Source organism: Ornithodoros turicata, chromosome 4 (assembly GCF_037126465.1).
Source record: "Ornithodoros turicata isolate Travis chromosome 4, ASM3712646v1, whole genome shotgun sequence".
Lineage (NCBI taxonomy): Eukaryota > Metazoa > Arthropoda > Arachnida > Ixodida > Argasidae > Ornithodoros > Ornithodoros turicata.
Window position 1 is genome coordinate 54,901,650 of NC_088204.1, and position 12,927 is coordinate 54,914,576.

The window sequence follows — 12,927 nt, forward strand, 5'->3', positions numbered from 1 at the left end:
GGGGCAATATGACCACGAGCGCGCGTTCAGAGGCAGCGAGCCGAGCCATTCGTAGCCACCTGTCGGCGTGACCCGTTTGAAACCACCGTTCAGCACCAGCCCTTCTAGCTCACCATTATAGAGGTACGTATATGCTTCACTATTACATGGTTGTACCGTTGTCACGTTCGCAACTTTCCGCGAGTCTTCGATCGCGTGTGTTTGTGTAAAGGAGCCTACCTCCATAGGTAGCTGTCCTGCTTGATGACAATACACGCGAGTCTTCGATCGTTGCGTGGTCACGTCCAGCACACATATTAATCTAGAGATCATATTGCTCTAAAGTTGGCATCTACGTAGTCCTAGTCTAGTCCGTGTGAAACGTTAGAGGGAACCAGTCTGTGTGGCATGGTCCTCCGCTCCGATGCCAATACAGGTGTAACGTGAAGTTATTGTCTGTCCGAAGGGGGCTACCGCCACTGTCCTGCTTGATGACAATACACACAGGTTTTCTGTCCCTAATTGTTATTGTTCACGATGTGCTGCACCTGTACGACGCAGCAGCCTTACAGGCACATGATATCATATTACAGTGTATTCCTGGTCACTGCTAGAGTCACTAAATACGGGTACAGAGTATCGTATTCCTCTTCCGCGCCGAAGTCGCCGTTCGGTGTCCGCGACTGGGCCGGTGGTGTCGCGTGGTTTCTCCTTCCAAGAACTCGCCGTCCATGTTGAGTCACCTCCATCCAAAACCGGTTTCCTGGGGTGCGAGCTGGCTCGACTGTGCGTTGTTCTCTACCGGAGGAGGGGAAGTTGGCGTCGCATTGCTAGGCGACGCAGCTGCGCCTGACTCAAAATGGCGGTCTCGCTCGTCGGCTCGTCGGCGTGGCTCAGTGTCGCTACTCTGCTCCCTATTTAGTGACTCTAGTCACTACGGCATAGCCGGTAACGAGGCTGCGGATGCTGCTTCGCGACTAGCACTTCAACACGGTCACGTACAAACAAGGGCCATTTATTTCACCATACAGGATGCAAAGAGGATGGTACATGAACTGAGACAACAAATGTGCAACTCTTCCTGGGTGACGGGATCTGCTCGATCTTCGCTGTTGTACAGGGTCGACCCCGAGCTACGCTTCCACAGGTGCCTCGCTCGTTTCCTCGACAAGCAGCGTGTCTCCTGCATAGGCTCCGGCTGAATGTACAGCGTCCGGTATGGCCCGTACAGCGGTCGGTTGCTCTACAAACTGGCCAAGTCACCATCTCCAAAGTGCGGTGAGTGCGATGCCGACGGCGACACAGAGCACATCTTCCTCAGGTGCTCCAAGTCGAGACGCAAAGTGAAAAATGCTGCACGAAAGACTAATAAAGTTCCTAGTCCTGAAGATGAGATGGGCATCTCCTGGAACGTTGAGGGCGGTGCTCGCTGCTCGAATGAGAAGACAATGAAGAAGCCTGAGTGTCTCCACGATCGGCAGGCTGTGTGTCGTGGTTGGGCTCTGGAATGGCGACTGGCGAGACTGGGGGGTTGTATGCCTTGATCTGTGACGCATGCACCGTTCGTGGCAGGTTCAAGAGTCGTGGCCCATAACTTGACACACGAAGAGAGCTTTGAAGGTTCCTGAGGTCAGCTGTTCCACCAACGGTACACACCGTTAAAACGAAGTGACAGTTTTTCATGTGGCATATGGGTAGTTGGCGACCTGGTAGCTGCGGTCATAGATTTCTTGCCGTGAAGCCTGGGCTGCTTCGGACCGCTTCGGGACCGTCTCGCTCGGTACGGAGTCACCACTCCTTTCTGTCCATTCTGTGCTTGTCACGAAACTGCGGAACACGCGTTTCATCAGTGCCTTGTGCCCGATACTCTATGGCACAAAGTTGAAGTCCTGTGTTGTCCCGCATCGCGATAGGAAACAGTTCCTCCTTCTGGCAGTTGAGATTAACTACCAGGTGTGGATTTCTCGCTGCATTGCAGCACAGGGTGGCCGCATCCGTGCTGTAGCAGAAGTGCTAAATCTTGTTCGAGCAGGGGTTCGTCGCGCTCTTCGTAGAGAGAGAGCTGTGCTGGGAGCTGTGCACTTTGCAAGACGGTGGCAGACATCTTCGGTCCTCTTTGAAGATGATGGAGGTACGTATGTGCTTCACTTTTAGGTGGCCAAGTACAGTGTGCCGTTGTCACGTTCGCAGCTTTCGGCGAGTCTTCGTTCGTTGCATGGTGACGTCCAGCACACATATTAATCTAGAGATCATATTGCTCTAGAGTTGGCATCTACGTAGCCTTAGTTTAGTCCGTGTGAAACGTTAGAGGGAGCCAGTCTGTGTGGCTGGTCTTCCGCTCCGATGCCAATACAGACGGAATTAGCGGCTGCTTCGGACCGTTGCGTCGCAACATCCAGCATGCGTTCAGCAAAGTCCGATTACTTAATGGGGCGATAGAGCTGCAGAGGTATCTTAGGCACATATCCAACAACAGTTGAAATGGAGTGAAGCTCGTGCTTGAGTTCACTGAGGTGTTGATAGCGCAGGCAGCTTCGTGAGGTTTCTTGGGGATTGAATTCTGTCGACTCAAAGGCGGAGCCGTGGTCAGAGAGGCAGTGGTCTGGGGTACCATAGGTATAAAATACGTGGTGCAAGTGCTCAATAACGTCTGATGCTGAAGTGGAGAGAACTGCAGCTTGTGCAATGAAGCGAGCTGCAAAGTCAATGACGTTTAAAATGTACCTAGCAGACGAGCTGGGCGGCATGGTGACATGGTCAATGGCAGTGCTTGAGAAAGGGACGTCAGACGTTGGCATCCTGCCAAGGTGACACACGTTGCTGTGTAGTTTGCACTCGTCTGGCGTGAGGGCGCGGCTGGCATAGCTGATAACAACTTCTTTGTTGTGGTGTACCTGCGAAAGCACTCCACCTATCGCAGAGCCTGATGCATCCGTGTAACTGTTGCAGGGGCGTTGGCGTTAAAATGGGCTCCGTGAGGGCCCTGCGTATTGTTTGGAATGCCTCTTCACACTCGAGGCTCCAGTAAAATATCTTGGACTTAATAAGGGCCTGCAGGGGGGCTGCAATTTTAGCGAAGTCCTTGGTGAAGCGACGGTAGAAACTGGTAGTTTGAAACCACGAGAGAACTTGATTCTGAGTGCGAGGAGTTGGGATACGACTCATAGCAGAGGCTTTGTCGGGGTCTGGACGATGACCTTCGCTTGATATGACGAAGCCAAGAAACTTAATGGACTGTAGACCAATGCGGCACTTGTCCAGAGAGACTTTTAGTACACTGTCCTGGAGAGGCCTTCTTGGAGAAGGCTGGCAAATGTGGCAAAAGACAGCATAGATGAGGACATCATCGAGGTATACACGGGTACCGGATTTGTCCGGGCGAGACGCAACATCGTGGAAAACTTTTTGCATGATGCGCTGGAAAGTGGATGGCGCATTCTTCAAATTAAATGGCATTCGTGTCCATATGTATGTGCCATAATGAGTAACAAATGCTGTCTTTTCGTGGTCCCGAGGGCGAAGGCTGACTTGCCAATATGCACATTTCAAGTCCACTGTTGCGAAATATGCGCAATTTGCAACGTCTTGGATAATGTCTTCAATGATGGGCAAAGGGTGCACGACAGAGATCGTACGTTCGTTTAACGGCGCGTAATTCACGCAAAGCCGTTTTTTGTCCCCACGTGACACTACGACGACGGCAAAGGCCCATGGTCCCGAGGCGGGAGTATGATGCCTTGGTTCAAGAGCTTCTTTATCTGGCTTTCAATGAACTGTCTGTCTTCCGTACGGACTACCCGTGTACCCGTGCCTGGATTACTGGGTGAGCACTTACTGGTTTTCCATCAGCTATAGGTGTAAGGGAAGCAGCTGTGCTAGGGCACGTGACAGCGGATTAGCCCGAATGCCGTCATTCGAAAACTGAAGTCGTTCTGGGAACCATGCATGTCAATACTTCGGTTGATTAAACCTTTTGTTTTCTGGGACTCCCTTACACTGGCGACGAGCGAATACCACATCGACTCCTAGAGGACATCATCCTTGGGATGGCACCCCCGACGACTCCAGGAACTTCTCCGCAGTTGGACTCTGCTCCGACAACGGCGTCAAGGTTCATCGGCCCGGGACCATTCGATCCCGAGAATGAAGACTGGGGATTGTATCAGATCCGTCTTCAAGCGTGCCTCGACGTTTCCGGAATTGTATCAGATGTCGACAAAAGGAACACCCTGATTGCGCTTTTGGGGCAGGGGACTTTCAAGATATTGTACTCGTTAGTCCAACCCAACAAGATCACCGAGGTGCCTTTCGTCGACCTCCTGAAGAAGTTAGACGCTCATTTTCCCCCGAAGCGCTTAAAGGAATTCGAACGTGCGAAGTTGTTCTCCGCGCACCAGGAGGAGCACGAGACACCGACGACATTCCTTGCAAGGCTTAGGTCAATCATATCATTTTGTCAGTATGAAAAGGAATCTGACCCACGGGCCTGTTTTTTACTCACTGCATTCATTGTTGGTCTGCGGGACCAACGTATTAGAGCACGCTTAGTCCAGGAAACTGACCTCGACATCAACAAAGCGTTGAATATTTCTGAAAGTTGTCTGAGGGCCGAACAGGAATCTCGTCAGTTGGATGGGAAGACGTCAGCTTCATCTACCTTAAGCACCGTCAGCAAAGTGCGAAGTGGCGGCGACCGACCGCAAGAAAGGTGTTTCCGCTGCGGTAACACTAACCATTCAGAAGCGTCCTCTCGTTTCAACAAAGAGCGGTGCAGGGCTTGTAACCGAATGGGTCATATCGAACGCATGTGTCCAACGAAGAAGAGACAGACTGCTCGAACAGTTTCTTCCCGCCGCTCTGTGAAAACAATTAAGAGTGTCTTGGCTGTTGGACACGAGCAGGAGGCTTTAACGTGTATCATCGACGGAATACCGATTCAAGTACAAGAGGACACTGGCTCCTATTACACTATCTTGGGTGAAGATGTTTGGCTCAAGCTGGGAAAGCCTAAATTGGATCCAGCTCCTCAGAAACTCAAGGTCCTCACCGACCACAGGATACCGTTAAACGGCCAACGTTTGGTCAACGTAACTGTTGCCGGCGAAACATAAGGACTTCGGGCACTTTTCACCGGATAGAATCACGTTTATTTACTTGGCAGAGAATGGACCCGAAGACTAAGGCCTGACCTCAATGCTATGTTTGTTGGGCAAATTCAAACGCCCCCTCGAGATTTGTCACACATTCTTCACGACTACGAAGACCTTTTTGAGGAAGGGTTAGTACGTTGCTCGAAAGTCAAAGTGCAGCTGCAGTTCCAGGCTGAAGCAAAGCCCAAATTTTGTAAGGCAAGGCCTATTCCGTTTGCGCTTCGTGAGGCCGTCGAAAAAGATCTCGAGAGACAAGTCAATAATGGAGTCTTGACACGAATTGAGGTTTCTCATTCGGCTACACCGATTGTGGTAGTACCAAAACCGAACGGAGCAGTTCGTATCTGCGGCGACTTCAGCGTCACTGTGAACCCTCAGCTTGACGTCGCGCAGTACCCCCTGCCCCGCCCGGAAGAATTATTTGCAAAGCTGAACGGTGGAAAGCACTTCTCGAAACTGGACCTGTCAGAAGCATACTTGCAGTTGGAACTCGATGAACAAGCCAAGGAAGTACTGGTAGTAAATACCCATAAGGGTCTGTTCCGTTTCAACAGGATGCCTTTTGGGATTTCCTCAGCTCCTGCAATCTTCCAGAGGACAATGGAACAGGTTACCGCTGGTTTGGATGGAGTAACGTGTTATGATATCATTGTCACCGGAAACACGGATGCTGAACATCTCGCTCATCTAGAGGCGGTACTGCAAAGACTTCGAGAATATGGATTCCGACTCAAGCAACAAAAGTACGAATTTTTTAAAACCCGAAGTGGAATACCTCAGTCAAGTGGTTTCGGCAAAGGGTTTCAAGCCATCACCCAAGAAAGTGTCAGCTCTCCTGGGAATGCCAGAACCGTCGAACGTCGGAGAGCTTCGAGCCTTCCTTGGTCTCGTCCAGTATTACGGCAGATACGTCAAAGCACTCGCCGATCTCTGTGCACCACTTAACAGACTGCTACGGAAAGATGTAGCGTGGGAATGGTCACCGCCATGCGTCCATGCCTTTGAAAAGATCAAGCATCGGATAGGCTCTATGAGTTCTCTGACTCACTTCGACCCGAGTCAGACTATTTACCTCGCTGTTGATGCATCAGCGATTGGGGTCGGAGCGGTGATCTATCACAAGATCAACGGCGAAGATAAACCCATTGCCCACGCTTCAAAGACTTTGACTCCTGCCCAACAGAAGTACGCTCAGATTGAGAAGGAGGCGTTGGCTATAATATTCGTTGTCAAGAAGTTCCACCAATATCTCTGGGGGAGAAAGTTTGTATTATTCACCGACCATAAGTCGTTAGCAGCCATTTTCGGATCAAAGAAGGGAATACCAGTCACAGCAGCAAACAGAATGCAGCGTTGGGCTCTGACTCTTCTTAGTCACTCCTTCGATATTCTATACAAGCCAACAGCTCAATTTGGGAATGCAGACGGTCTTTCCAGACTCCCAGTTGGACCAGATCCCGACTTCGACGCGGCCATATCGGACGACACCTTCGTCGGGGGAATTGGGTCTTCGGAGGTCTCTGCCGTCCTCTCTATCGCTATAGAGAAAGTTCCTCTGAAGGCGTCAGAAATCGCCAAGGCCACTGCAACTGACCGTGTGCTTTCCCGAGTGTACAGATACGTCATGGAAGGCTGGCCTTCTCACGAAAGAGATCCAAGAGATCCAGAGTTACAAGAATTTCACGCAAGGAAATCGGAACTAACAACGGAAAACGAATGCGTCGTATGGGGTATGCGTGCTGTCATACCTTCCCAGCAGCGCGACGTTGTTTTGAGCCTCCTACATAATGGGCATATCGGCCAGACCAAAATGAAGATGTTGGCGCGATCATATGTATGGTGGCCGGGAATGGACAAGGTTATTGAACTGGCTTGTCGCTCATGTGGAGCGTGTGCCGCTTCAGCAGATCATCAGGTACCAGTCCCTCTGCATCATCAGTGGGAAGTTCCAACGGAGCCGTGGTACTGGATACACGCCGATTTCGCGGACTTCAACGGGAAAAGCTATCTCGTGGTAGTCGACGCTTACAGGAAGTGGCCCGAGGTGAAGCTTATGACGTCGGCCAAATCTGCTGCTACTATGGAAGCACTGAGTGACATCTTCGCTGTTGTACATTCGACGTCGGACAAAAACAGACGTCGAATGCACAACGTTGCTTTTGCGAAAATTTTGCCTCATGCCCTTAGCAAAAAGCAGGCTCAAAGAATGTGGATCTGCCGCGGAGGCCGTTCTACAGCGTTTTACCAACGTTGCTTTTGCGTGATTCTGCTACTGTTAACATTGCAAAAGATTGTACAAAGAAAATATTTATATGGTAGTAACTCCATACATAGGACACCTATAGCTGGTGGAAAACCAGTAAGTGCTCCAAACACGGGTAGTTTATAAAATTCAGAGCACCTTGAAAACCCTATCTATAATCAAATTCCATTCATTTCAACGAATACGTCTGGGCGTTTGAGCCCCCTTTTCTCCGCCATACGCCTTCATCCCATCTTCTTCTTCTTTGTATGAGATGAGAGTGGTCGGCCGAATTTTTTGGCCTGCTATCTTCTTAACTCTTCCCCCCTCCCGTCTGAGACCCCCACACACCACCGGACCACTGCCAGCCTGGCGCAAGGCAGCCTGTCACCGAGGAATCTGCGCATAAGGCGTATTTTTTTGTCAAGCGCAGAAGAGAGAGTCACGTGATGCCCGTTGCGCCGTTGCAGCGGTTAATTTCAAACTGTTCCAGACGCCACTGCAGGATGGAGTTGAGGAACATGACGGCGTCTCGATGTCTTGGAGGAGTGCGGTAATTTCCAGCGCGAACAGCTCGGATGCACAACATGCGGCCACAGTCTATACATGTAGTGATGTCATTGTTTATTAGCATTCGTTTGAGACTGTATTGTTCTTCCAACCGATTCAGCCCACAGAGCTCATGAAAATGAAAACGCTCCTGGCTATGCTGGTAGGCACATTAGCGTGCGTGTCGTACTTTTCATTTCTGGTCGATTCACTGTAGTTTTCATCTTACATGTTCTTTTAGGACTCGGAAAGTGTCTCTTTGGGGCTTGCTTTGAATCATTTACCGTCAAATGCGCTGCAGGTAAGAATGCTACGTAAATAGGAAAATTATTTAACGTTGATATGTCTGTATCATGTCTGTGTCGTTTTTCTCAGTGTGCTTCGATGGCGGAACTTCTATTTGGCCGTTGAATTTCAGAGATTGGAAAACACGAAGGAACAATGAAATCGGTAGCCGTTCATAAGTCAACAAGGGACCTGAGGCTACAGTTGCGTCGCTAGCCGCGGCAGGACACGAGCTAATTCTACTGGTGAGTAACATCGACGATCCTTCTTATTTACATAAGGTGGCGATATTGTGATCGTGATCTTTATAAACGGACGCTGTGTGGTTTGGAAACATAAATAACCACAAAGTGGTCTTGACACAGGCATGAGCAGCTCATCTGTTGGCACTTCACGATTTTTTACAGACGCAACGTCATAAGCAGGGGACCGAGCACAACCACAAGCCTATAGTGCAGAAGATAAGCACGAGGGCTATAGCAAATTCAAGTCAACACCTATATCATATGCGCTTTGAGTAATAAAGTGATTCTATTCCCTACTTTCCTGCGAAATTGTTTTTATACCAGACTTGGGATGTCTAAAGGGACATTCAGAGGTTAAGGGGACGTACTAGAATAAATGTAAAATTACATTGAACGTGTAATGTTTGTCGACAAGACAGCGTTAGAGAAACATTGTAAAGCGCTGTTCATTTTATGCTCTCATGGCGTACAGTCTGGTACGTTGTATTATAATACATATAAACTGCATTTCATATACGTTAAATTTACGTTGCTCGGCACTCGTTAAACTAAAGTGTTTTCGAGCGGACATTTGACATCGTGATTTCACGTTCGCTTTCATCGTCGATTCAACATTCATTTTGTTGATATCCAACGTTTTTTCTACGACGAATTTACAATAGTGTGTTGACTGGGAATTAACTTTTTAATTAGGGGATTTCGGGCAAACGCGAGATGGCAGACTGAGAGACTATCCTAGTTCCTGAAACACGCACGTGTTCATCCACCGATTTTCATATGCAAATGAGCCGAAACCGGCGCGACCGCGGGAATACAGTGCTCATTTCACGTCAGTGGGCCACATGTTTTGAAGCAATGGAGATGATTGGAGTAGGGGTCGCTCAGCTGGCCAGATAAACCGCTTTCTGGCCCAAATTAGAGCCACTAAATAGGCTACGCTTCAGAGTATCGACACTGAGTTCCAAGAGCGAGCATGCGCCATCTTGTTCCGCGCCGCGCCGCGCTACCCACGCGCAGGCGCACTGCGCACCATAGCGCATAACGCCATCTATCGTGCGCGGGTGAAATGTTCCTTCCGTTTGCAAGTACGAGGGTGGTTCCATAAGTTTCCGGGCCGAGGTAGAAAATGCGCGCGAATTTGAAAATGCGATTAAGGACGCGTGGCGCAATCTGTTGGAGGGCTGGAGCACCATCCTCAACCCTCTCCATGCTTTTGTCGGTTGGAGTGCGGCATTTCAAACAGCCAGGGTGCACTCTTCAGTTAAAATGGAAAAACTCGAGTACCGCGCTGTGATAAAATTCTTGAAAAAAGAGGGACTTTCGCCTTAAGAAATTAAAGCGCGACTGGAGAACGTGTACATGGAAGCCTCTCCGTCGTACACAACGGTCGTCGTACACAACGGTAAAAGACTGGGCTAAGCAGTTTCGACTGGGGCGAGAGTCCATTGAGATGATCCACGCGATGGTCGTCCAGTGGAAGTGGTGACACAAGAAAATTTGTCTCTTGTGGAGGAGGAAGTGCTGAGCGACAGGCGTCTGAAGGTGAAGGAAATCTCAGAAAGGCTGGGGCTTTCCAAAACAACCGTTTTTCGCATCATCGGCGAGGGCCTTCACATGAAAAAGGTCAGTGCGAGATGGGTGCCACGACTTCTCTCGTCAGTTCAAAAGCAACAGCGCGTCGTCTGTGCCAAAGAGTTTTTGGAGCTCTGTCAAGAGAACGAAGAAGAAACATTGAAGTCAATTGTCACAGAGGATGAGACTATGGTGCTCTACTATGATCCCCTTTCGAAAGAGGAGTCGATGGAACGGCGCAAACCAGGAGAAGCACCCCCAAGAAAAGCCAAGGTCACACAATCCACACAGATCATGGCAACAATATTTTGGGATTGTCAGGGGATCCTCCTCATGGACTTCAAAGAGATGAACACCACAGTGAATGCGACTTATAATGCTTCACTCCTGCACCGACTGCGAGACGCTATCAAGGAAAAGAGGCGCGGCAAATTGAGTCGAGGTGTCCGGTTGCTCCAGGACAATGCCCCTGTCCACACGGCTTCTGTTGCCAAGGCAGCTCTGAAGGAGTGCGGCTTCGAAGAAATCCACCACCCACCCTACAGTCCAGACTTGGCACCGAGTGACTACTTCCTGTTCTCAAACTTGAAGAGGGATCTCAGAGGACGGAGATTTCAAAACGATAGTGACGTGCAACAGGCAGTTTTCAAGCATTTTGCGGACAAAACTTCGGACTATTTTTTCAAGGGTATAAGAATGCTGGTTGAAAGGTGTCAAAAGTGCATCGAAGTTAAGGGTGACTATGTCGAACAGTGATACACTTGTTTCGTCTCTATGACTATTAAAAGTTGGTCGGGCCGGAAACTTATGGAACCACCCTCGTAGCAGCTGACGGCCTTGAGCTCATCGTGACATCCTCTGGACGCTCTGGTTGACAATACATGGATTATCGCGCAACAATCATACAGGCTTTTCTGTCCCATGGGGAGCATTATGTTAGCCATCTTTGATCCGCAAATGGGGATGATACCGGTGTGGTGCGGAAACAAGATGTCGCTTCTGCTCTCCCTTGGCCCTCGGTGTCGATACTCTGAAGCCAAGCTTATTTAGTGACTCTAGCCCAGATAAGCCTCCGTCGGCGTGGGTGATGCGCTCCTCAGGCGCGCTTTTTCGGTTTCGACTGATTTACGTATCACAAATCGGGGATGGATGCTTTAACGCACGTGCGTGTTTCAGCATTTTTTAAACGTGAAATGGCGTTCAACGAAGATAGTTTCTCAATCTGCTACCACGCTTTTGCCCGAAGCTCCTTAATTAAAAAGTTAACTAATGGATTTCAGGTAATTATTCATCTTGTAGTTACATACTCTCTTCCAAAGGACGTCCGCCTGCCCATAGAGCTCAACTGCAAAAGCAAAATACCCTGTATAATAAACATAAACAATGATTATAAGAGACGCGATCGCATCAGTAATGTTTTTGTACGTTTGCATCTCTGTTTTCATACATCACCATTCATTCATCATCATCAGTGTATTTGTTGTTGCTGTTGTTATACCTCAAGCCAACACTAACACAAAACTAACATATTAGATCTCGTTTTGACCTCGCGTCCTGACCTCACCTCTCCCTTAGCTTACTTGCCCTGGATAAGTGACCACTTAGCTATTTCCTTTGACATTTGTGTGCCCATAAATAATACACTAAAAATTCGGAAACAAATTCGTAACTATAGCAAAGGTGACTTCAACGCAATCAATAACGAACTGTCATCCTTCCTTGATTTCTTTCTTGACGGGTTTGACAACGGATCAATTGAGAGCAATTGGGATATGTTTAAAACTATGGTTCATGACAAAAACTATAAACTAACTAACTAAACTACAAAAACTACAAAGCTATGGCAACTTGGTGGCAGGGTACAAGTTGCTTAGACACGCCGTGTTATGAGCTTTCATCGCACGTTAAAGAACCCTCATGTGGGCAAAAGCAATCCATAGACCGACCGCTGTGGCGTCGCTCATGATCTCAGTTGTCTCGCGACATAAACGCCCAATTATTAAATATTATACTCTCCAAACTGTTCCAGCAGTCACTCAACACTCATAGAATTCCTCATGATTGGAAAGTCGGGAAGGCGGTTCCAATACACAAACCCGGGAGTAAATCTTCGCCATCTCATTATCGTCCTATTTCCCTCACCAGCATCCCCTGCAAATTGTTAGAACACGTTTTATTCTCGCATTTAGCGTCTTTTCTTGAAACAAGCTCGTTTTTTTCTCACGCTCAACATGGGTTTCGCAAAAAATTTTCCTGTGAAACACAACTTCTTTCTTTCACTCATAAACTTCACCTAATTTTGGATCGTAACTCTTCTGCTGACTGTATATTTCTCGATTTCTCTAACGCCTTTGACAAAGTATGTCATAAACTTCTATTACTTAAACTAAGTAAACTAAATTTTGACCATAATCTTCTCTCTTGGTTGCATTACTACCTGTCTAACCGTTCACACTACGTCACAGCTAACGGCTATGACTCCACGCCTAGCCCAGTCCACTCAGGTGATCCTCAAGGTTCCGTCCTTTGTTTTTAATCTATATCAACGGCCAACCTAACTGTGTTTCCTGTAACATTCTTTTATTCGCGGATGATTGTGTAATTTTCCGTCAAATTACTAATCCTAACGATATTTCTTTGTTGCAACAAGATTTAACTGCTATCTCCGAATCGTGTGACACTTTGTTAATGGCATAAAATATTAATAAATGTAAAGTCTGGCGCATATCTCGCACAAATATGTTACTTCCTTCCTTCCACTTACTATCTTAATGATATTACTCTTGAAAATGTTTCTTCATACAAGTACCGTGGCCTTCATATAACTTCAACTCTATCCTGGTCACTTCACACAAAGAACATAATTAACAACGCAAACCCCATGTTAGGCTACCTTCGTCGCAAC

General features: G+C 48.2%; 2 protein-coding genes across 2 annotated transcripts; both read left to right on the top strand.

Moving 5' to 3' along the window:
- The first annotated feature begins 4,025 nt into the window (after positions 1-4,025).
- On the top strand, positions 4,026-5,090 carry LOC135392449 (uncharacterized). Its single transcript, XM_064623158.1, has one exon. The coding sequence runs from the start codon at positions 4,026-4,028 to the stop codon at positions 5,088-5,090; it is 1,065 nt and encodes a 354-aa protein (XP_064479228.1).
- An 87-nt stretch (positions 5,091-5,177) lies between these two features.
- Positions 5,178-8,331, top strand: LOC135392450 (uncharacterized protein K02A2.6-like). Its single transcript, XM_064623159.1, has 4 exons — positions 5,178-5,759; positions 5,821-7,239; positions 8,162-8,221; positions 8,296-8,331. The coding sequence occupies exons 1-4, from the start codon at positions 5,178-5,180 to the stop codon at positions 8,329-8,331; spliced, it is 2,097 nt and encodes a 698-aa protein (XP_064479229.1).
- Positions 8,332-12,927: the final 4,596 nt, after the last annotated feature.

Coding starts and splice junctions, on each gene's coding strand:
- LOC135392450 (XM_064623159.1), top strand. CDS start 5,178: ATGTTTGTTGGGCAAATTCAAACGCCCCCTCGAGATTTGTCACACATT. Junction 7,240..8,161: donor TGAGTGACATCTTCGCTGTT/GTACATTCGACG, acceptor ATGTTCTTTTAG/GACTCGGAAAGTGTCTCTTT. Junction 8,222..8,295: donor TACCGTCAAATGCGCTGCAG/GTAAGAATGCTA, acceptor CGTTTTTCTCAG/TGTGCTTCGATGGCGGAACT.
- LOC135392449 (XM_064623158.1), top strand. CDS start 4,026: ATGGCACCCCCGACGACTCCAGGAACTTCTCCGCAGTTGGACTCTGCT.